This window comes from Rhopalosiphum maidis, chromosome 1, assembly GCF_003676215.2.
Source record: "Rhopalosiphum maidis isolate BTI-1 chromosome 1, ASM367621v3, whole genome shotgun sequence".
Lineage (NCBI taxonomy): Eukaryota > Metazoa > Arthropoda > Insecta > Hemiptera > Aphididae > Rhopalosiphum > Rhopalosiphum maidis.
In genome coordinates, this window is record NC_040877.1 from 85,118,734 (window position 1) to 85,143,137 (window position 24,404).

Below are 24,404 nucleotides of genomic sequence, written 5' to 3' on the forward strand. Positions count from 1 at the left end.
AACATTGCTGTAACCAAAGAAATTTTAAATTTAAATTATCATCAAAGTGTTTTTATATAGGTATAATCATTTCTATACCTCTATACGTCATGAAATAATTTTTAAAATATTTTGACTGCATGCATTTATAGAAAATTTATATTTTTAAATATAAATAAAAAATATTGCCTTCTGTCAAAAGACCAGAAAATTTAATATAAAATCGCACAAGTTATCTTTGAGTTTGTATAAAAATAATTAAAATTTTAAAAAAAAACAGGCACAATTTTTCTTTGTACGTATACATTTCGAGTTCAATTTTTGACGAGATTCATTAAATTACTTAAATTAACAAACTTACATTATTAACATACGAGTATTCGTGTTTGAAAGTTAATACAATTTTAAATATTATAAAATCTATCTAAGATTTTCAAATTTGATACAAAGTTATGATAACTTTATAAGTAGGCTAAGTAGCTCATATTTAAATTAAAAATATAGTTAACATAATATAATCTAAATAAGGACAATTATTTATTAATTAAAATTTTATATTCAAATTTTGACGAAATTACATACTCTATCAGTGTTAATTATTTTGTCATAATTCAAAATCTCGTGCCTTTTGATATCATAAAATATTTATACCATGAACCTATTCACACTGTTTTACGAATTATGGTATAACTCGTATAAGGCTAGGTATTTACTCAAAAATTAATAATAACAATAATATATGATCATGGTATAAATATATATTATTCTTTATTTTAATAATAGGTAATTAAATAGTAAATACTAATAATATAATAAAAACAATTTAATTAACCTACCATTATATTAATAGTAAAATAAATCTGGCGCATAATGTACTGCACAGCGGTCAGCGGTGTAATCTTGTATGTCTACTTTTTTATATTTATTAAATTTAACATGCTCGTCGCATTATTTTCTTAAATTTTCAAACTGAAGATTTTTTTCCAGAAATATTTTAAAAATATTTTAATTTTTTTTAAACTACCTCCCAGTTTGTGTTTATACTGTTCTGTGATTAGAGTAAAACACCATACCTAATTATTATTGCTATTAAAATATTCTGTAATTTTAAATCCACTACGTAATTGCCAATTATGATGATAACACGATTTGTAACACTTGTAAGAGTATACCATAGAGTAATATTACTTTTTGGAGCATACCTACCTTTGTCCTTATTTTATAATAATACAGCTATATAATAAGAAATATTCATAATATTAATAATATACTACTATAGAACATTAAAGCAGGCATGTGTACAGGGGGGTTCAAACCTCCCCTACCAAATTTTTTTTTCGTAAACATGCTTGCATTAAAGCATATATTATAAAATTATAATATAAATCTATATTTTTCTTAAGAAGGTCTTAAGTTATAAAACCGCAATACATATCATAAATTACAAATCTAAAAATGTTATATTTAATACAAGACGTCCGTTAAAAATTTAAAATAATATAAATAACACAAACAATTTAATAGCTAAGTGTATATGATGTGAATCTATTTAATCAACCTAGTATGTAATGGTAAAATTATTGAATAATAACAACTATAATTATAATTATAGGTACCTACTAATATTCTATATTCTTCACTTCCAAGTTTCTTCATGTATTAATTTTAGGTATTATATTTTTTGTTATTTATTTTTATTAGTAAATAGTAGGTACTAGGTACCTACATCAATTTCACCAATAAGAGGTTATCCTCAGTAGTGAGTTAGGACATTAAACTATTTAGTATTTATACATGTTTATTATATTAAATAATATTGATTGTAATTTGTAATTATATTTAATTGTACCATTAGATGTCCAATAAAATCAATAATCATTATTATTATTAGTTTAATAAACCACAGATTGATGTATTACCTAATGAATATTAGTATATTATAATAACTAATAAGTGTTGTAAATATGAAATTTAACTTTTAATTCGAATATTATAATTCGTTTTATTACTAACAAAAGTACCAGACCATAGTCAATAACTTTTATTTTTAGTACATCATCAACATCTTAGCTTAGTTAGCTTAAAATAATAATAAATGCTATAGCCACATTCAGCGGTGAATCTAGACATTTTTTTAAGGTAGCACATTATTTATATTTTTAGAAAATTAATTATATATATTAAACATATGAATAAAGTTTCAACACCGACTGTTCGACTATTATATAGATATTTTTTAAAATCATATTTATTAACTACGTGTACGATGTACAAATAAATAAAAAATGATTATTTCAAAATGTTTTCTGTAGTTCATTGGCAGGAGTGAGGAGGGTTATGTGCTTCTGTGGCCCTCTTCTCCGGAACTACCATATGGCTACCTGGTTACGTATGAATAAATAAATTGGGTTTCCTAGATTGCATGATGATTTATACATATCAATATATTTGAGAAATAAAATGATGATTTGGGCTCGGGCTCAGACTCTTAGAGCTTCATATAGGTTATCTCGTGTTGTTATTTCCAATCTTAATTTTTAGAGCAAATTGACCTATTATTAAACTTAAATGTAAGGACATTATTTTCTGTCAGTTCTCATAGTATGTATTAAGGCATAAAAATGCTCTTATAACTCGATTAAACATTAAAATATTGTAAAAACCGACATGGGTGGTACGCGGACTGCGGAGGGTCGTTTTGGGATAATAAACCTATTCAATTATTATTTAATTCATATCTTATTATAAAAAAGTAATAAATAAAAAATAATTATATTGTAGTTGTAGCATTTTCCTATGGCATAGGGCATAGCCACATAGGGGATATTTTGGGCGACTTGGGGGGAAGAGTTAATTTTTTAATATACAGTGAAACTTCCATACAACGAACTTCCATTTTATGAAATTTTATGTTTAATGAAATATTTTTAAGAACTATGAGCTTCATTGTTAATGAATACGTAATTCTATAACGAATTCCTCCATATTACGAATTTATGTTGTTGCTTATTCGACTTCGTTATATGGTCATATAAAAATGGAAGTTTCACAGTACTATTAAAAACTTCGAAAAATACAACTAGAGTGTTTATTTTTACATTCACGATAATATTCTAAAAATAATTTAAATAAATCCAGATTTGGAATTTGAAGATAGAAAAAAATTTCATACAATCTTCATTGGACTATCACAGTTAGTATCTACGTATATATGATATATTAGTAACTTATTCATCCATTTTAGAAACGACAGAAGCACCTTGACCTTGTATAGTTATATTATATTATGGTCAACAGAGCCCACCACGAAATGATACGTTGACAATTTATAGTGGGGCTTCAGCCCTCTCAATATATTTAATCCCTTACGCCTATGTCTATATCATTATTACTATTTGGCATTTTTGAATAAAAATTACGAATAATTTATCATAGATTTACTTTGAATCATATAAATATATTTTCGATTTAACTTATAAGGAATTTTTGAATACTAAGTTGACGCCAAAAAATATTTTATTTTCGAGGGTGGGCGTGCCTCCCCAAGCTACGGCACTGATAAGTATAATACCTATAATATCATATATATATCATCGTTCCGTGATACGACCAACCACCAACAGTTGGCAATTTTTTAGAATACATATTTATAAATATAATAGTATAATACCCTATTTTATATTGCTACATGTCTATATTTTATGTCCCTACAAATATGTGTCTTATACTCTTATGTTTACATTAGGTATATCATTGATTAAATATACAATATACAATACATATATTGTATACTTAATCAATGGGTATAGTATAATATATTAGTATTATGTAATATGTATTAATGTATTTTATATGTCGAAACACGTGTATTGTGCTTGTGGCTTGTCTAGTACTATTTACAAGTTTCGAGATTTTCAAGGAATAAATTCGAGTGTATCGATTCGTATCGGTGCAAAATCGAACGATCGAGAAATAATATAGCCAATAGACTGGCATAATGTCATACTATTACGCGTGAGCTTGACATACTCCAAAAAAAAAAAAAAAGCGTACGTTTGTAGACATTAATATTTAGGTACATCGTGTACCGCCGGGCAGCGATACGCATCGACCCGCATCGGATCCGGACTCCGGACCTCAGTTGTAGATATCTTATTTCGCATCTACCTTTAGTGACGTTTCTACGTCATTAATAATATTATCAACCCACCTCGTTTGCGACGCCAAACACGAAATTTAATTATTACAGTATAGTAAAAATAGCCGTAAACCGCTGCAGCGCTGGATATTAAACATTAATCTCAGCAGACAGCAGCTGTAGGTATATAATATCATCATTATAGGTACTACATTACAGTGGCGGCGTGGCATAATTCCGATTTCTTTTTATAATATCATCTTTATCTCTTGACATTACGAATACGGTGATAACCCCACCGCATTAGTATTTACTATTTGGTACAATAGTACATTACTGATTAGTGATTAGTGTTCCGGTCAATCCACGTATATAAAGGTGCTCATATTTTGGCCCGTCGAACGTTTGATAATAATATTAAATAATAATTATGCAATACAACGGGTAGGTTCCGAATCTTGCGGGTTCGACGATGTGTTGCGGATGATTACGATGTTTGTTCATTATTGTAACATATAGTCATCGGTTTCTGCACTGGGCAAAAGCTACAAATAATAAACGATAAACGGCTCACGACAACAGATGCTAAAATTTTGTCATTAAAATAGCATTTAGGTACCCGTAAAAAGTGGTTTATTGTCTGCTTATTTTTTTTCTTCTTTTTATATAATAATGGCTTTGAAAAAAGTCAGAGGCAACATTGAACGGATGTTTGACAAGAATTTGACTGATCTTGTACGCGGTATCCGCAATAGTAAGGAAAATGAGGTACGTAAACTGAACTGGGGGAAAAAAAAAATCGGTTAACTTTAAGATCATGGTTAATTAATGTGTTTGTTTATTGAATTTAATTAATAATTACTCTCTTGGTGCAGGCGAAATACATTGCACAATGTATGGAAGAAATTAAGCAGGAATTACGGCAAGAGAATATAGCAGTTAAAGCGACAGCTGTGGCCAAACTCACATATGTAATAATTTTGTTAATATAAAATAAGATTTTCAGAAGATCAAATTAATGTTTTTATTACTTTTTTTCAGTTACAAATGTTAGGATACGATATTAGTTGGGCTGGATTTAACATTATTGAAGTTATGAGCTCTTCAAAATTTACATACAAAAGAATTGGGTACTTAGCTTCATCTCAGAGCTTCCACACAGATACAGACGTATGTGAAAATAATTTATTATTAATAACTATGGACATTGTGTATAAATGTAATATTTTTTAGTTATTGATGCTTACAACAAATATGATACGGAAGGATTTGAATAGCCAAAATCAATATGATGCTGGTGTTGCTCTTTCTGCACTTGCTTGTTTTATTAGTCCGGATTTAGCAAGAGACTTGGCTAATGATATAATGACATTGGTAACTAATGTTTTAATAAGTACTTATAATGGAAAGTAATTTTTTTTTTTTTGTAGTTGTCTTCAACAAAACCATATTTAAGAAAAAAGGCTGTGCTAATGATGTATAAAGTATTTCTACGATTTCCGGAAGCACTGAGACCAGCATTTCCACGTTTAAAAGATAAATTAGAAGACATGGATTGTGGTGTTCAATCAGCTGCTGTTAATGTAGTCTGTGAATTAGCTAGAAAAAATCCAAAAAACTACTTGAGTTTAGCTCCTGTATTTTTTAAATTAATGACATCGTCTACTAATAATTGGATGTTGATCAAGATAATTAAATTGGTAATATTTTCAAGTACAATAATTTTTAGTATATGATTATCATTAATAATTTTTCTTAGTTTGGTGCATTGACCCCACTTGAACCACGTCTCGGAAAAAAACTTATAGAGCCGCTAACTAATTTAATCCACAGGTAAAAACACTTAAATTTATTTATTTGTTGATATTATCTATTGTTGGTTTTAATTGATATTTTCAAATTATTTTTAAAGTCTTTCTCTTTAGTTTTATAAAATAAATTATTATTAAAATTTTTCTAAAAATATTAAATCTTAGACATGCACAATAAATATAATATGAAGGATTATTTTTTGTAGGATTAGGACTGATAATAGATTTACTAAAAACAATTCACTTTTATCAAATAGTCCTATAGATGGACAAAATAAATTCAGGGATATTTCTCACTTTTGGAGATGGTATGTTTGAGGGTTGTAAAAATATAAATACGCTTTGTATATCTAGATTAGTATTCAATATTGAGTATTGATTGGATTCTCATAATTATGGATTCATTTTTATATTTTATTTCCCTAGAAATAATAACCTGTAAAATCTTAAGTTATAAATACGTGTATAATAATTATTAAAGTTTTCCTCTAAATTTTCTTTGTATGTTTAGGATACCTATTAACTAGTTGTCAATTCATATTCCTAAAATATAATATTTTCTTGCTTGAAAACATTTATAGAATTAAACCCATTCAAATTGTTGTGTTCATTGTTAAAATGAAAATGTTTAGATAAAATCCAAATAAGTCCAATTAGATAAACTAGTCAATAGTTTTGAACTTGTAAAATAATTTTGATTATGTAATGATATAAATATATAATATTTAAGTATAAAAGTAAATCTTTAAAATAATTATTAAATTTGGATTGTTTCTTTTCAGTACTTCAGCCATGTCATTATTATATGAATGCATTAATACTGTGATCGCGGGTAAGTACCCTTTTATACCTTTTACATAATAAAAATTAGTAATTTTAAACAATTTGAATAACAATATGTGAATACAAATCTGCATTCACTGTTATATTTTATGTACTATTTACTATTTTTAGATTATATTAAATTTATTTTTATATAATTTTTATTATTTAATACTATGTTAATTTTTACAGTACTTATCTCAATTTCATCTGGTATGCCAAATCATAGTGCTTCCATTCAAGTAATATATTTTTTATTATATTGCAATTTAATTATTTAATATACAGGCTTATTTATAAATAATTATTGTATTGTAATTATATAAGGTAATTTCCCAAGCATGTACGATTTCTTTTTTCTTTTAATAATGCATTCATTTTCTTTTTGAGTTTATGTATTTTTAAATAAGTACACTTATAGAAAATAGAAAAAAAAAGTTTGAATCATTTGGATCCCTTAAATAGTATAAGAAAGTATTCAATAATATAGTCTTTGAGTATACATACAAATAAGAATTTGAATAGATATATTATTAAAGGTAAAAATATGTGCACATACAAGGTGAAAAACCCAATATAATAAACATAGTATATGTTTTAAAAAATTATTTAGCCTAAATATAAAAAAATTAATAAGATAATCATCATATATATTTTTTTTACATTATAGATGATTAAAGTAAGTTATTTGTACTTTAAAATATTTACTCTCTCTTAATGTTATAAATTAATCTAAATTGTATTTTAAAGTTTCATAAAAAATATTTAATAATTTTCTTAATTCATCGATGTGTCACTTATTATTTATTATTTTATTAGCCAGGTAATTTATTAAGAAGAAAAATGAAATAGTGGGAATATCCTTTTTTTATTTTATTAGCTTTTAGTCAGTGACTGTGATAGCTTGACAATTATTTTAGTAATTTAAGTTGAAAATTTTAAAAATAAAAAAATATCCAACTTTAAGTGTTTAAAAACATATTTAAACATACTATGAAAATAATATTATTAATATAATAAATAATAACATAATATACTAAATAGTAAATTTTATTTCAGTTATGTGTTCAAAAATTAAGAATATTAATTGAAGATTCTGACCAGAACTGTAAGTATATCATAGTTTTATTTTTATTTATAGTATCTTATTTTATACTAAATATATGTTTTAGTGAAATATTTGGGCTTACTAGCTATGTCTAAAATATTAAAAACTCACCCTAAGTCAGTTCAAGCTCATAAAGATTTGATTATGATCTGTTTGGATGACAAAGATGAATCAATCAGACTTAGAGCATTAGATCTTCTTTATGGAATGGTGAATTTGTTACAATTCTTTTTGTAAATTTTTTAATTATTATTATTTTATTGTAGGTCTCAAAAAAAAATTTGATGGAAATAGTCAAAAAACTTATGGTTCATATGGACAAAGCAGAAGGCACAGTTTATCGAGATGAGTTGCTTGTCAAAATAATTGATATATGTTCACAAGATAACTATCATTTTATTACAAGCTTTGAATGGTCTGATTTTAATTATATTATACATTCAATTTAATATTTTAATTTTAATTAAATTTTTAATTTCAGGTATGTCAGTGTCTTAGTAGAGTTGGCACGAGTAGAAGGGATGAAACATGGTCCTTTGTTAGCACATCAAATGTTGGATGTTGCTGTCAGAGTTAAGGCTATAAGGCCATTTGCTGTTGGACAGATGTCTTTACTACTTAATAATGCTCATATGTTTATGCAACCTTCTGGTGGTTCAAATATGGCTAATGTGCTTTATGCTGCAGCTTGGATATGTGGAGAATATGCCAAGTAATTAGTTTTCTTTCAAGCCTGTTTAGATTTTATAAATTATAATTTGTTACAGTGAACTAGAAAAACCAGAAGAAACTCTTTTCTCTATGTTAACTGGCAAAGTACATTCGTTACCAGGTCATATTCAGGCTGCCTATGTGCAAAACATAATGAAAGTATTATCTATAATATTATCTAAAGGAGATATTCAACAATCAATTAAGGTATAATTCTTATTTAATAATAATAATAATAATAATAAAAAATTAACAAACATTTTGGTATAGGTGTGCAAACGAGTATCAGATAAATTGGCACAATATGTATCTAGTGGAGATTTAGAAGTTCAAGAACGTGCAAGTGCAGCTTTACAGTTAATTAGTTATATTCATAAAGAGTTAGAAAATGGTAATGCTGATGATATATGCACACAAGTAGCATATTTATTTAATGGAGAATTAAATCCGGTTGCTCCTAAGGCCCAGCGCAAAGTGCAAGTACCAGAAGGGTGTGTATTTAATTAGTTAATACTATATTAAAATTAACTATAACTTAAATAAAAATTCAAAACTAAGGTTGGATTTGGATCAATGGATCAATGAGCCATTGCAAAGTTCTTCCGAAAGTGAAGATGATAATCAGTCTGATGACCATTCCAATTTTTTTAATTTGGGTGGTTTTGATAAGAAAGAAGAAGAAGAAAACATAGCAAGTACAGTAGATCAAGTAGAAAAGGTAAATAATTTTTAGATTATAATGTTTCAGTAATTAAAAAATATTATCTACTATTTTAGAACAGAAAAGCTCGACTATATGAACAAGAAAATAATCCTAATTATTTGAAATTAAACTCAAGTAATGAACAAACTTGTGACATTCCTATCACATCCATAGATCTGCCAACCCCATTAAATGTATCTGGTTTTGTATCATCTGACAAATACATTAAAGCAAAAAAGGAAAAAAAAGATAAAAAAAAATCTAAAAAAAAGAAAAAAGGACTTAACCATTTCGAAGAAGAAGATGAAGAAATTGCAATTGAAATGGTAGTTAATCGGGATATAGGAGAAATGCCAGATGGTGCTGAAGACTCTGATGGGGCTATAGATGTACAAAAAGACATAAATGACCCACATACTGCATTAGATATTGATTTAGATGTTCCTGAAATTGAACGTCCGCCACCAGTTGAAGAAAAAAAACATAAAAAAAAGAAGAAAGAAAAAGAAAAAAAGAAGAAGAGTGAAAAATCAAAAAAGCTAAGAAAATTAGATAAAAGCGATCAACAATTGATTGAAATTAAACAAGGTTATGAAGAAGCATTAGGGATTTGCACACCATCCAAAGAAATTGTACAAGCTGAAGATTTATCGTTTAGCAAATTAGCAATGGACAAATACATACTTTTGGTAAATACTAATAGTATTAATATAATATAATATTAATATTGTTTTGAATTAATTTAAATTTTTCCTATTTTTCATCATTAAGGAGTACAAAATAGATCCAAAAAATGAATTAAGTAATTCGGCAACAGTGTTCTTTCGTCTCACAAATGTGGGTAATAATTGTTTGATTAAAAACATTGAAATTGATGTGACTAATTCCACTGCCATTCAATTTTTAGATGAAGTAAATATATCACCTTAATCTGAATAACAAATTATTGCTTATTATTAATTACTTACTATTATAAATTTATTTTATGATTTAGAAAAATGAACCTTTATCTTGGTATAAAATCAATAATAACATACAGTGTGGTTCATTAACCGAATTTGACTTGTCTCTTCAAGTAGAAAATATATCTATTCCAAATACTCTTCGAGGGACACTGACATATATGGCACAAGTACGTAATAAGTATTTTAGATTAATACTTTTATAATTTAAAAAATTAGTAAATATTTAAAATATTTGAAGTAAAAATAAATTGAAAAGGTTTTTCGGTTTTTGTGATTTTATTAATATACGAAGTAGATAAAATATAATTCAGTTATATTTTTAATTATTTAATTTTGATTTTGTTAAACTGAAAATAGTTTACTTGAGAATATTACCACATAAAATTAATTACAATTCATCATAATACAAATATATAATACTAGCTATAACACCCAATTTTGCATGAGTGGTTAATTTTTTTTTAAATGTTCCGATAAAAACATGGATCTACAACAAATATTAATAGATCATCGTGTATTAATTATTTTATGTCTTCAAAATATATTTAGAGAAATATTCTATAGCTTGCATTGAACTCCATTTTTCAATATTTTAATTTCAAACATTTTAATATGTCTTTAACCCTATATCAGTCGCACCAAAATCATCACTTGGTTAGTCATACGTGATCATTTGTTCATGTAAAATCTGATTGAAATATACATACATTTTTTTAAGATTAGATCATACATTTGTATGTTAAAAGGACGCTATACCTGTTTGTGTTGTCTCTGTCTTACTTACATACATCATAGCAAATTTGCTTTCAGCAGAACACATTTTATGTTGTTAGCTTTAATATTGAAGTTAATTTATCTATCATCAATCTTAAAGGTCATTAATATTATTTAGAACATGTAATATACTTTTATTGATATTATCATCTTAAAATGAGTTGTAGTTATGTAAAATATTACAACTTTAAAATGATAATATCAAAATAAACAAATAAAATATGACATATCCTAGATAATATTCTTACCTTTCAGTTTAGTAATAGGTAAATTGACTCCAATATTAAAGTTAACAACATAAAATATGTTCTGCTGAATGCAAATTTGCTATGATGTACATTAGTAAGACAGAGACAACATATGTGAGTATATTGGGTATAACATTCTCTTAACACAATATTAATAGAAATATACATTTTACTATACTAAATTGAGTGAAAATACAATAAAAAAAGTACTTTTAAAATTTTTGTTTTTTTTATATAATAGTTATAAATTTTGATAATTTAATCATAATTTAATTTTTTTTTATTTGAATTATAAAAAAAACAACCAAACAAATGGTTCATTTCACCTTTTGATTGTTTTGACTCGCTATCATGTTCATTACTTTTCATAAAATCATTTTCTTCTAACTCAAATTCTTCTTTCTTCTCCACTATGCATTTTATCAAACATACAATTTATTAGTTCATCATTAATTTTTATGAATAAAAATTTTACAAAAAAAAAAAATATAGTTTACAAATAAGATTGTATTCTTGTAATATAGTATAATAAGTACCTGGATAAATCAGCACAACAGTTTGTGAATATTGTCAATGTCAAAATAAAGTAGATAACCAAAAAATATGAACTAAGGCCTTATATCTTCCATACTAACTGTGAGCTGTCGATAAGATATTCAATTTGAAACATAATACTATGTTATGTATTTCAAAAATAAATAGATAAGAATTACATAGGCGCCATTTTAAAACCTATAAATATGTTGAGCTAAAAATATATATTTTTCTGATAAATTATAATAAAAATGTACAATTATATCATACAAAAGTAGTCGCACATGGTGTTTTTGACACGTAACCATGGAAAATAACTTCTCAGTAATAGATAATAAAATATTTATGTTAGATATTTATCAGAATTATCTCTGTATGTTAAAAAAGTACTAAGAATTACAAAACCAAACTACAATTTAAATAATTTAAAAATCAAAATTACAGAATTACTGGTCTTTTTGATAGCCATGCAACCAACAATGGATTAAAAAATAGATAATTTTTAATTTTTTCAATGTTCAATATAGTTGAATGTAGGATGTACAAAGTCAATTTCTTTCAGACAAAAAAATAGTTATCAAAATCTGACAATTCTATAAAGGCTTGGGAGTTTTTGTATAATGTATATTTTTATTTAATTCACTATATTAACTCTCTTGATGATTAAAGTAACAACTAAAATATAAAATATTATTTTAAAACTATAGAATTGTGAAAAGTTAAAAATTATACATTAGGCCCTTTAACTACATTAAATTTTAATGCTGCTCACATTGTTCCACTTCAAAATCAGTAATGGTACATAATGTGACATCACTATTGTAACATTTTCTATCTATTGAATAATGATTGAGAAAAAAATTACATTTTATTTTAATCTATTATAGTCATGGTCATGACTAATGAACCCTTTATCACATCTATTAAACTTTGTTCGGCCATCCAGCCACTGGCCATTTTTTGTGGTTTGCAAACGCGACATTTAATGGCAACAGTGCAGTGTTGATTACCAATACTAACAATATGCCGCAGATGTTGGGGCTTATTTTATCAATCCTTGTTTGTAATAACTAAATAAACATATATACAAGTTTACAAATGCTTATTATATATGTATGTGTGTTTTTAGATTTTTCAAGACGACAATTTTCACCAAGACAAATTAGACTGGCGATTGTCCGTAGGTGTTTCAGATATGTTTCTTAAAGCTGCTCCATCTGTACCATTAGTTGAGCTACTATGCAATGGTCAACTAATCTACAAATCGTCAATTACATTGTCAGGCTCTAATTTTAATCAAGTTATTAATTGGTTTTCCACTAAACTCCATCTAGTATTAGTGGAACGTGTTGGCGAGACTGCTTCACTTTATGGCTCCAACGCATCTAGTGAACAACTATGTCTATTGGTTAAATCAAATTTAAACAATGTTTCTGTTGAAGCAAAATGTACATCGCAAACATTAGTTGATAATTTAATGAATGAAATTAAATCCACATATAACCTCTAACAAAATATTATACTATTTTAATATTCATTATTTGATCAATTACATTAAAATGATGACATTTAACCATATTTGGCATGCCAGTCATCATTTTAGGTTGTTTAATAATTGTTAATATAAAAAAAATTTGTTTATATTACTCGTTAAAAATTACTAGTTTGCCTTTATATTGAATTTAATTTATTTTTACTTAGAATGTATTTATATTTTAAATAATTTAAGAAATAATCAATTACAGATCATATTTATATTTGTATACAAAACAAAATATGTTTTTATATTTTATTATCAATGACTAAAAATATATCAAATTTCCTACTAAATTGGACTTTGGTCGAGTACATTTAACTAGTAATTTTATTTGTTTTTAGAAAAAAATTATTAAATTATTATTAACTATTTAGTTTCATTCAAAAATCTAGTTATTGGTTAATAAGTCTCCCAAGTCTGTCAATAAAATTGTTTTATCATAATTCATTTATTTGATTTAATGTCAATTTGCAATTCTAATATTATTACAAAAAACTAAGCATATATCTATTTCTCATGAATTATAAGTATCAAGATTTTTATTATGAATGATCTTTTTTTTACGTTTTTTTTTTTTTATTTGTTAATACTTATTAGTATTTACAAACACTTTCAATTTTTTTAAATAACTATCATCTAATTAAGTTTATATCACATTTGTAAAAGTTTGAAATTAAATAACAAATAGTATTTAAAAAACGTATACCTTGGTTCCTTGATTCTTCTACAAATCAATGGAAAGTTTACAAGTTGCATCACAATTTTAGATCAAATAATAAATGTTGAAATATATAAGTTTTTATAAATTTAAATTTTTACAATTATTCAATAAATATATGAATAAGTTGTAAAATCTAATGAAATTCATTCCTACACATATTACGCATTGTTTAAAATACAGTGAAACTTACCTTTATAGATACATCCCAATAGTGGACATTTTTTGAAAACGTGAAAATTTTCATTATTTTTCAATAGGAAAACCTCAGAAAAGTGAACACCTATTTTTGTCTTAATTTAAATGTAATAACAAAACGACCACAGAAAAACGCGCTTACACTAGTATAGTGATAATGAACTTGTTCATACCAAATTGAATTTAATTTATCTGTGTATGTATGCATTCCTTTTTTTTATATTTATTTAAATATATATTGTTAAAATATTATACCATTAAAACATTTTATAAGAATAATATTATAATTTAATTTAACCAAGCACATATTTTTTCCTTTTACACATTTTCCATTATGAATTTCAAAAATTTACCCCCTCTGAATAACGGACAAAATTTTGGTGATCGAGAGTGTCCGATATTCAGTGACTTCAGTGGTTTCACTGTGTTCTATATTTATACTGTATATCTTAAACCAGGGTATTACGTATATTAACCGATACTAAAATATTAATACCTGTTAAATTTACTAAATTTAGATTTAGTAAATTCAGTGGTGCCATTGTTTTGTACTTGCTATTTGGTTTTATTAGTTTTTATTTATTAGAATATCATCATCACAGGATGATCACCCAGGCACAGACTATAGCTTACAATCAGTACAAATATTTAAAAAAATGTGTTATTAGAGAGAAGTTTATTAAAAAGTATTGAAGTCTTTTTTACAAAAATAATTGATTTAAAATCGTCTTTTATATTTTTGATTATTTGAACATAAGAAATTTTGGAACAAATATAGCATACTTTACTATTTCTATAAAATTTTAGACTAGTTTAATAGTTTATAATGTTTATATAGTAAAATTTTGTATGCAACAAACCAACAAGCAACTAAAAATGTCAATGGCTAACGCCATTTTTTTTGTCTTTCGTTAGAGACAGTTAACGAATCTAAAACAAATTATTAAACTATCGACGTTATACACGACTTGGGGGGGGGGGGTGGGGCAGAAGGACGGAGTACCCCAACTAATTTTTCTGAAATTTTAGCGTACCCCTACTATTATTTTTAAGGGAAACGCACGGGACGCTTCATCATTTTTCTTTTTTATCAAAATGCACGAAACACCATCATAATTTGTCTTATGGATTATTTCAAAATCGTGCATCTAAAAAAATAAATAGTTAAAAATCGATGTTTTTTTTTATTTATTTACTTTTATTATCCTTTTGAGTTAGTTATTATTTCTTAATATAATATATATAACAGGTACAATAATTACTAATTACCTATGTTTTATATTAACTTATTTTTTTTTCTAATTGATTACCTATTTACAAATATTTTTCATGATTTTAAGAGGGGTAGTATGGGTGTGGGGGCATAGCCCCCATAGCTCAATAACGTTAAATAAGTAATAGGGACGCTTTTTTTTTAAAAGTAAACAGAGTCCTCCTACTTTAATTTTATCAAGTCGAGCACTGGATATAATATAACATCAACACTTATTCATATAATGCTGTCTTAAGTTTTTGCAATTAGTGTCAAGTGATTATTTTTATACTTCTAACAGTTAGTGATGACGATGAGATAACATAAAAATTACCTATACTCTATAGGTATCTTTGAAATTGTAACATCTAATGACGATTTATCAACGGGTTCTCAGTGAATCGTTGTGATCTAAAACGAATAGAATTGACCTACGTTTAGATATACGTTTCAAAGTCAAAACATAAGTCATAAGACTATGCATAGGCGTAGCCAGGATTTTTTTGTGGGGTTAGGGGGCTAAATACTTTTAACTTGAGTTATTGAAAATCAAAAACAAAAATACTGAAACATATTAACGTTAATTATATATATTAACGACTTGACGTATTGGGTGGGCATACGTAAGCTGCGCCTAGATAACTTTTTTTTTGTTAACTGCGCCCGAAATCTTATCTATGTTAAAAAGGTATAATGTAAACTGCGCCCGACAACTTGAAGCATCCACCTGAAATATCAAGGCGTTCAAGCATTAGCAGAACCAACTTTAACCACTAATGCATGCAAGTTTTTTCATTTTCACTTTAATTCTAGCTTTTATACAACTCATCCAAATATTTTTATGTATATAGAAAAGTTAAAAGAAATTCAAATAGAAATATATGTCAAACTAAATAATATAAATGAATCCTTTAAAATACCAAAAATTAAAATTCCAAAAAAAAAAAAAATGCGTAAGTTACATAATTATTTAATTAATAAATATAATAGTGGTCAAGCTCCAATTTATGAATATGTATCATCAATATGCTATTATTTGTAATATTTGTAATTATTTTACTTTTTAATATTATATATTTTTTTTTAATTCTTAATTAAATTTTAATTTTAATTATTCATATTATATGGCTGTAATGAATTAATCCTACATTAAAGATATTTTGGCAAAACATAGCAAAATATAATGATTTTTAAAATTTTACCCTGGTGCAGTTCATATGTCACCTTTTTACACTAAGGGCGCAGCTTACAATCGCCGAACGTATTTAATATTTTAAATAATTAAAATTTGTAAGACAATTTCCATATTTAAATTTAAATATTTCAAAACAATATAAAAAATATAGCTAATGGGGAGGGAGACTAAAGCCCCTTTAGCCCCTCCCCCCCTTGGCTACGCCACTGAGACTATATATAAAAAGGTACATTTGCTTAATATTAACTATACCTACTTATTTTATTGGTGTAAATTACTGGACGTATCTTTATAGAAATCGTTATTTCTGTTTTAAATTCTGAGCGGAGTGATGAATATATCGTTCTTACAATACTAGTTATAACGTGTGGTTTTTTTGTAAATGCAGGGACGGACTTCCCATTTTTTTGCCCCAAGGAATTACAACACTATTATATTATATAAATAAAAGTAGAAATATACTGACAAATTGCGGCGCTTCCGAAAGATGTTGCGCCTTAGGCACGTGTCTAGGTTGCCTCTTGACTATGCGTAATCCGCCCCTGTGTAAATGTGTTTATTGATCTACACAATAAGTAATCGAAAAAATACTTTGATTTTTAACTTTGAGGATGGTTTTGGTGTTTCGGATAGAAAATTGGAATTTAGAATTTATGCTTTAGAGAAGTCAAAATTAAAGCAATAAAAACTATGAACAACAGATATGTAACATAAGTTGTTATAGTTTAATAACATTATTCGGGGGAATGGGGACATAGACATACAACTTTTACGTTTATTATTATCTATATTTTATTCACATACCCTTTCTAATCTAAATTTTTGTTTTTCGGTGATAACTGAGTTGAGGCTGTTTGATTATTATTTAAAAAATGAAATGAGTCTTATATTTTTTTTCCGTTTATGAATCGGCGCATAATCTTTTAATCGTGATATTTTTTTTGCTTTTTGCTTATTTATTTGTACTCTTCATATTTGTTTTGTATTTCTCGAACAAATGTTAAAAGAGAATTAAGAGCATTTACATCAGTTACAAGAACTATTTTTGGGTCTTGTGAAAGATAGCTTGTTAATCAAAAGTTAAAACCTCTCAAAATATCATTCTAAAAAATAGCATAAAATGCCACTTTAAGTTGACATATTGATTCATAAAGTTTTTTAGATTTGATTTTAATAATGTCTTTTTGATCAAGATCGACAAGATCGTTTAAAATTTTTAGTAAAGCTTCTTTCATATTTAATCATAATCAAATACAACAGCTACGACATGACCATCGGGTTCCATTCAAATTCTTTACAACATTAACACGTTTATTTTTATATGTACAAGCTATTTTTTTTTGTTAAAAATGACCAACATTATTCAATATGGTTTATCCTACTCTACAAGTCCATAATAATTGATTTTAAATTCATATTTGAATACCTGCTACTCATTTGTATGCATTTATAATATATAAATATACGTATTTTTGGTTATTAATAATAACATTTATTTATATACTTATGACAATATCAATGATTGAACATTTTTATTCAAGTTATCTATTTTGCAATTATTTTATCGTGTTTGAAATAGGATGCGAATAAAATCCCATTAAGTGGAGTCTCTCATTTTGTGGAGGGATGAAACCTGAGGCCCTCTGGGCCCTCCCTAAATCCGGCTCTGGTTATTATTGACGAATTGTGTACAACTATTGTATCTAATATTAATAGTTTTTAATTTTGATAACTAAATATTACTCTCGATCAAATACTTACTAATTGTTATTGAATTAATTACAGCATTTAATAATATTTTTAATTTAATAAAGGTTTGTTTATCACAATTAAATGTTTTTAGTTATATGTATACTTTGAACTTAAATTTAGCGGTGATAAGAAAATGTAATTGAAAATATTTATTCAATTATACCTAAGCTTATTTTATACTTACCTAATATTGAATTATCAGACATAACTTTTTTTTTTTTTAAAAAAGATCTATTTAGAAAATATTAACAATAATTTTGTTTACTTGCAGGCAGTGCTTGACTTGTGGGAGGGGGACTAAGTACCACAATAAATTTTTTGGATACACTAGCGTATCCTTTACTTTGTTTAGTGAACGTGAACCCCACATGGCTACATGAGACATGGTTATGGGAGTTATATTTAAATTAAAGGGACGCTTCTTTTTTAAAATTAGCTAGAGTACTTTTACTACATTTTTTCCAAGTCAAGCACTGCTTGCAGGCACTTAGTTATTATCTGTACTCTCACTATTCAGTATAATATAATAATTTTAAAATTATTATATTATACTGAATAAATTTTCGACAACACGGAATACTGCAGTAATGTACTTATTTTCCCTATACCACACGTCGGGCAACACTTTATATTTACTCGCGAGGTAGGTACCTAAAACAATATTATAATTATGATACAAATTATATAATTATATTATATTTCATTCATTTTTTGATTATAATAAACTTCAATATAAATTTGTTCATTTAATTGTTATCAATCATCAATACTTGCTGTTAGATTCATTAGGAATTAGGATATTAATTGTCAAGAAATCTAGAATGAAGATACAAAATTTGCTTTTAAAAAATACTCTCTTTTGAAAGTTTTCAGAATTATATGATTAAATGATTGCGCAGCTCTTGTACAAGTGGTCATTTAACTTCTGTAACATAAATCATAATATAATAGCAATTATTCATGTTTTTTAATTGATATTTTGGAAAACATATGCGATATATTTTATCACAAATCTCAATAAATTGTATAGCACAATATACAATTAACCATATACTTCATAAATATTAAATTATTAAAATAGTGTAAAATTAAACGATTTGTTATCAGCAGCCAGTAGGTATACACAAAGAAATCAAAAATATAAAAATAAATTAGTTTGTGTATAATATATTAATATAGGTACCTATCTGTCTAATATAAAATGAAAATTGGTAGTAGGAATAGGACCACTGTTATGATTAAAGCCAAAAAAATTTAAATAATGGATATACTATTATGATATATTAATAATTTTTTGTATGTAATACATATAAAATATGCTTATTTTTGAGTAAAAATGTTAACAATTTAATAAAAGATCCCAAATCAGTTGTTTTTAAATAATCAAAAATAAATTTGTACAATTTTTTTTTATACCTACACATTTGGATAAAAATAGCATATTTCGCTATTTGTATAAACTTTTGAGTTAGTTTGTATCGTTCAATTTTGAATGGGACACTCAGCTAAAATTTAAATCCAGATCATAAAGAATCCTATAAATTATATAGGTAGGTATAATATATAATAATAATATATGAAGTGACGAGAATACTGAATAAGTGAATTTGGGAGGGTATACTCGCATTATTCGCAGTAGTATCATCCGTGAGGTTAGAATGTTCGATCTTTAATTTTAGTCACCTTATTTTTAATTGTCTTTACGTGTTTTCGGGGATGGTACAAGAGAAAAGTCAGTTTATTGACGGATTTATATTATGGGTCAATGTTAAATGAAAAGCTATGTAAGTAGTATTATGATTTGGTTAATTGAGAGAGTGTTGTGATTTGTAAAGTCATTGCGGAGATTGTTATTTTTTATGAACCACAGGGCAGAGATCAAGACAATTTGCCGAAGGCAGATTGACCGTAAAACCAGAATTGATCTCAAGAGTGTCATTTAAAATTTGTTTTCTGTACCCACACATAGATATTGACCAGGCCACTATTTTTTTTTCAAAATACTTTGCATTATTAATGGCTCATTAACATAATTAATAGGAGGTTAGATGACATAACACCTTGATTCAAGTTATACCCTTTGATGAGGTGAGTGGAAGTTTTAATAGTATTAATTATTCAAAAAGCCATCCTTGTGTTCGGGACTTAATTAATTTATTTGTTTTTAGCTTTTATCTATATTGCAACACCGATTAAGTCTTAAATTCATAAAACACTTAAATATCGCTACATAGGTACAAAATCATAAGTTTGTATTAATATAATAGGTACCTATATATATAATTAATAAGAGGAATAAATTATAGTAGGTACTTATTTTAAATTGAAATGATTAATCTATTATAATTTATCATTAATTACCTTTTTTTTGTTGAAAAATTAAAAAAAATAATAATGAAAAGATTATTTTTTACTAATATTAATGTGGAAAAATAATCTGGCTAAGCAGTGCTAAAACTATTGATGAATCAATATTACAAATTGAAACTTTAAGGTAAAAATTAAATAAGTATAACAAATTCTAATAAGCATTAAAATAAATATGATTTAGAATAAATTAATAAAATTAATTATAGAATAGATAATTATTGTTAATTAAAAGTAGATACCTATAATGTTTAATTATTTTTTAATACTAATTTATACAAGAGAGTGGAGGATAGATACCATTGTGCCTTTAAGTAAGAAAATATACTCATTGCTTATGGATATCTATACTATTTGCTCTAGCTGATTCTACATTATTCAATATCAATCACAATTAAAATAATTAATTTTTTTTCTGATAGTGTGGCTGCGAGACTTACTGGCGCGCCAAAAATTATATTACAAAATTTCATACACACAAATGATGCTCTTGATTGATTTTAGGTTTGGTAGAACTTAATAATATGAGGATGCCATAAGACCATACTGTTCCGATGATAGCTTTATAAGCTAATAGTTTATTGGTAATGGTCAATGGATATCTTAAATTGGAGGAGTGAGCTGAGCAAATGGAGTCTGAAGTTGACTGATTTAATTTTATTTATAAGATTTTGAGTTCATGTTAGGTGTCTATTGAATGTCAAACCCAGATATTTTATTGTCGGGGTAGTGAGGATTATGTTATAATATTATTAAGTATGGCATAGGACAATCTTGTGGTTTTAGTATAAAAGTAACAAAGAATGATTTTGATTCATTTATTTAATTATTTTTGTCTTCCATTTATTTGATCATAATTGAATTATTATAATTTTATAAAAAATTTTTCAATTAATTAGTATGTTAATAAGGTTGTTTACATATACCATATTCACTCCATAAGTGTAATTAATGATAGACAGGGCTATACAAAATCTCCTCTATCTTCTAGTAGATAAATATTCAATCATTTTTGTTGAATACCCATATTGGCTATACTCAAATGTTTAACAACACCGCTAGTCGTCTAGTAAAGTTATTAACTACAGTTAAAAATTTGAGTTTGTAATAAATAATTTGATTCCTAGAATAATAATGAAAAATAATAATTATAAATACAATTTGTTTAATAATTACATTAAAAAATAAAAAATAAAATATTAAATTATAATTTCAGCAACTCCTTGTATTATCAGTTTTTATTTTCTTAAAAATTGTATTTATTATAATTCATTTATGAATAACCTTTATTATTATTTAATTTATAGATTGTTTTTTTAATACAGTCATCAAATGACCAGTTCTACGTTAGAATGTTGGAACTTAATCATGTTCATTGTCCACAACTATTTGTTGGATGAAATTTTAAATTGTTGTAGTCTTCAATGCTCTAGTTTTAAAAGAAATACTAAAATGAATTTAAAAAGTGCTATTTTATTTCAATAGTTAAATAATAATTATTAAATTTTAGCTTGTAAATGTATAGAATATACCTATGTTATATTGTTTGATATTTAATGGAACACTAATGGTTTTCTAAAAATTGTATAAGGTCAATACAAAAAATGAACTAATAAATAATAATAATAATAACTAATTTTCTTGAATTTATGAGTAATTTTAAATAATATCAGGTTTCAAAGTAATGCCTTATTTAGGCCAGGAGTTTTTCCAATGATATTACAATATCTTTATATATATCTCGAGATATAAAGAATTGATAACAATCCACATCAATTGGTTTTAGGACTATTTTAAAAGTCTCATTACCTCCTCATATTTTAACCTAAAAAGATATAAATATAAAAGTTAGTTAATACATTAAAACTTAAAATCATTCTTAGTATGTTAATTACTAACTTACATTTTTAAGTTTATTTGATGATTTTAATAATATGTTTAATATGGAACCAACAATTAATTTGTCAAAAGTCAGTGATCCTCAATAAAATCTTTTAAAAAAATATTCAATTAATTGAACAATAATTTGATAAAATAACACGTATAATTACTAAACAACATAATATGCATTTTGCAGTGTTTGAAGTGTTATTGTGAAATGCTTACTATTCAACAAATTGTTTTAATTGTGCAAATTCTTAGATGTCAAGGAAAAAACAGTTTTCTGAATTTGTCTCATTCTTTCAATACTTTACACAAATGTATACTTAGTAACACTTTCTGGATGAATAATTAATATAATAATAAAATTTATTTTTTATTGAAATATTTAAACTAAATAGTAATATAATTACCAAACAACACTTTAACATAATATGAAGTGTAAACTGAATATATGTGTTGTACTGTGGCCAAGTTATTTCTTAGTTTCCTAACACTATTATTTGATGGTCTGGATGGTAATGTAATATTTTTGGTGAAAATACATCATCTTCATCTGTGAAATTAATTTAGTGGGTTGGTATATATTAGTAGACATTTTAAGTATCTAATTAATAAATTAATAAAACAATTTATGAATCAAGAAAAATAATAAAATTGTACAAATATATCTAAGTAAAAAAATAAATACCAAATTGTATTTACATAAATTTTATACCATAATTATTAATAGCTATCATAGGTATTATAACTTATAAGTTTTTGATATAATAAAATGCACTGTTGTTTTACAAAGGTTAAATGTCATTTTTCTTAATTTTAAGATTTTGATTGTGTTGTATATACAAAAATTGAATACAATTACAATATAGGTAATTAAAGAATTAAGCAAAAAATTATGTACTTAGGAAGAATGTTGTTTTGGTTAGTGTACAATGTACATTACCAGGCCCATGAAAATATTAAAAAATGTTGGAACTTACAAATTCTATTCATTTAAAAATGATGCCGTTACAAGATATTTTCATTCTGTCTTAGTTTCGAGTTTTTAATTTTGATTTTTGAAGTTTATTGTTTATCACGGTAATCACGTGGAGCAGATAAGTGATAATTGATAACTATTATTCATATATAGTTACTATAAGTAGATGGTATATCTTTTAGTGACCATAACAGAGGACAAAATAAATATTATGTACTTAGATAGTTAGATATACTTTTAACTTTATTACATGATCTATCTAAGCATTTAACTCGTGCCATGGCCCATGACTAAAGGTATATGTTTTATTTTTTATTATTTAAATTATAAATATTAAATATTATTGTCGATTGGCTGCATGAAATATTACTGTACGATGCATAAGCAATAGGAAAAATAAATGATATTATAATATAATAAAAGAAAATGTTGTAAAATTGCATAATATATCCGAACAATACAAGATACAATTATCAAATGTGGCATTCAAATAGTCTCGAAACGCTCGACGATCGCAGATGTCCCTGTAGCGCAGAGGATAGCGCGTTGGACTTCTAATCCAAAGGTCGTGGGTTCGATCCCCACCAGGGATGGTTCCATCCAAAAATTTTTTGCACTTTTTTTTACGTTATTTTCTAAATATCGAATTTAATACTTATTAGTTTTTATATTATTGATATTATTTTAGTTAATTACAATTTTTAAAGTATACACAGTAAAAGTATAAAT

At 25.7% G+C, this 24,404-nt stretch overlaps 1 protein-coding gene, 1 long non-coding RNA gene and 1 other non-coding gene across 3 annotated transcripts; 2 read left to right on the forward strand and 1 right to left on the reverse strand.

Moving 5' to 3' along the window:
- The first annotated feature begins 4,789 nt into the window (after positions 1-4,789).
- Positions 4,790-13,564, forward strand: LOC113557081 (AP-3 complex subunit delta-1). The gene is made up of 19 exons (XM_026962382.1): positions 4,790-4,885; positions 4,993-5,088; positions 5,159-5,287; positions 5,351-5,491; positions 5,548-5,817; positions 5,877-5,950; positions 6,711-6,760; positions 6,943-6,992; positions 7,810-7,858; positions 7,923-8,068; positions 8,125-8,273; positions 8,340-8,570; positions 8,626-8,776; positions 8,840-9,060; positions 9,128-9,287; positions 9,347-9,961; positions 10,044-10,184; positions 10,267-10,404; positions 12,923-13,564. The coding sequence occupies exons 1-19, from the start codon at positions 4,790-4,792 to the stop codon at positions 13,301-13,303; spliced, it is 3,288 nt and encodes a 1,095-aa protein (XP_026818183.1). The 3' UTR covers positions 13,304-13,564.
- Positions 13,565-22,940: 9,376 nt separating this feature from the next.
- On the reverse strand, positions 22,941-23,757 carry LOC113559073. The gene is made up of 3 exons (XR_003405824.1): positions 23,677-23,757; positions 23,107-23,249; positions 22,941-23,032 (listed from the first exon to the last, which is right to left on the reverse strand). It is a non-coding gene; the product is annotated as an uncharacterized LOC113559073 (long non-coding RNA).
- A 438-nt stretch (positions 23,758-24,195) lies between these two features.
- On the forward strand, positions 24,196-24,268 carry Trnar-ucu. The gene has a single exon. It is a non-coding gene; the product is annotated as a tRNA-Arg (tRNA).
- Positions 24,269-24,404: the final 136 nt, after the last annotated feature.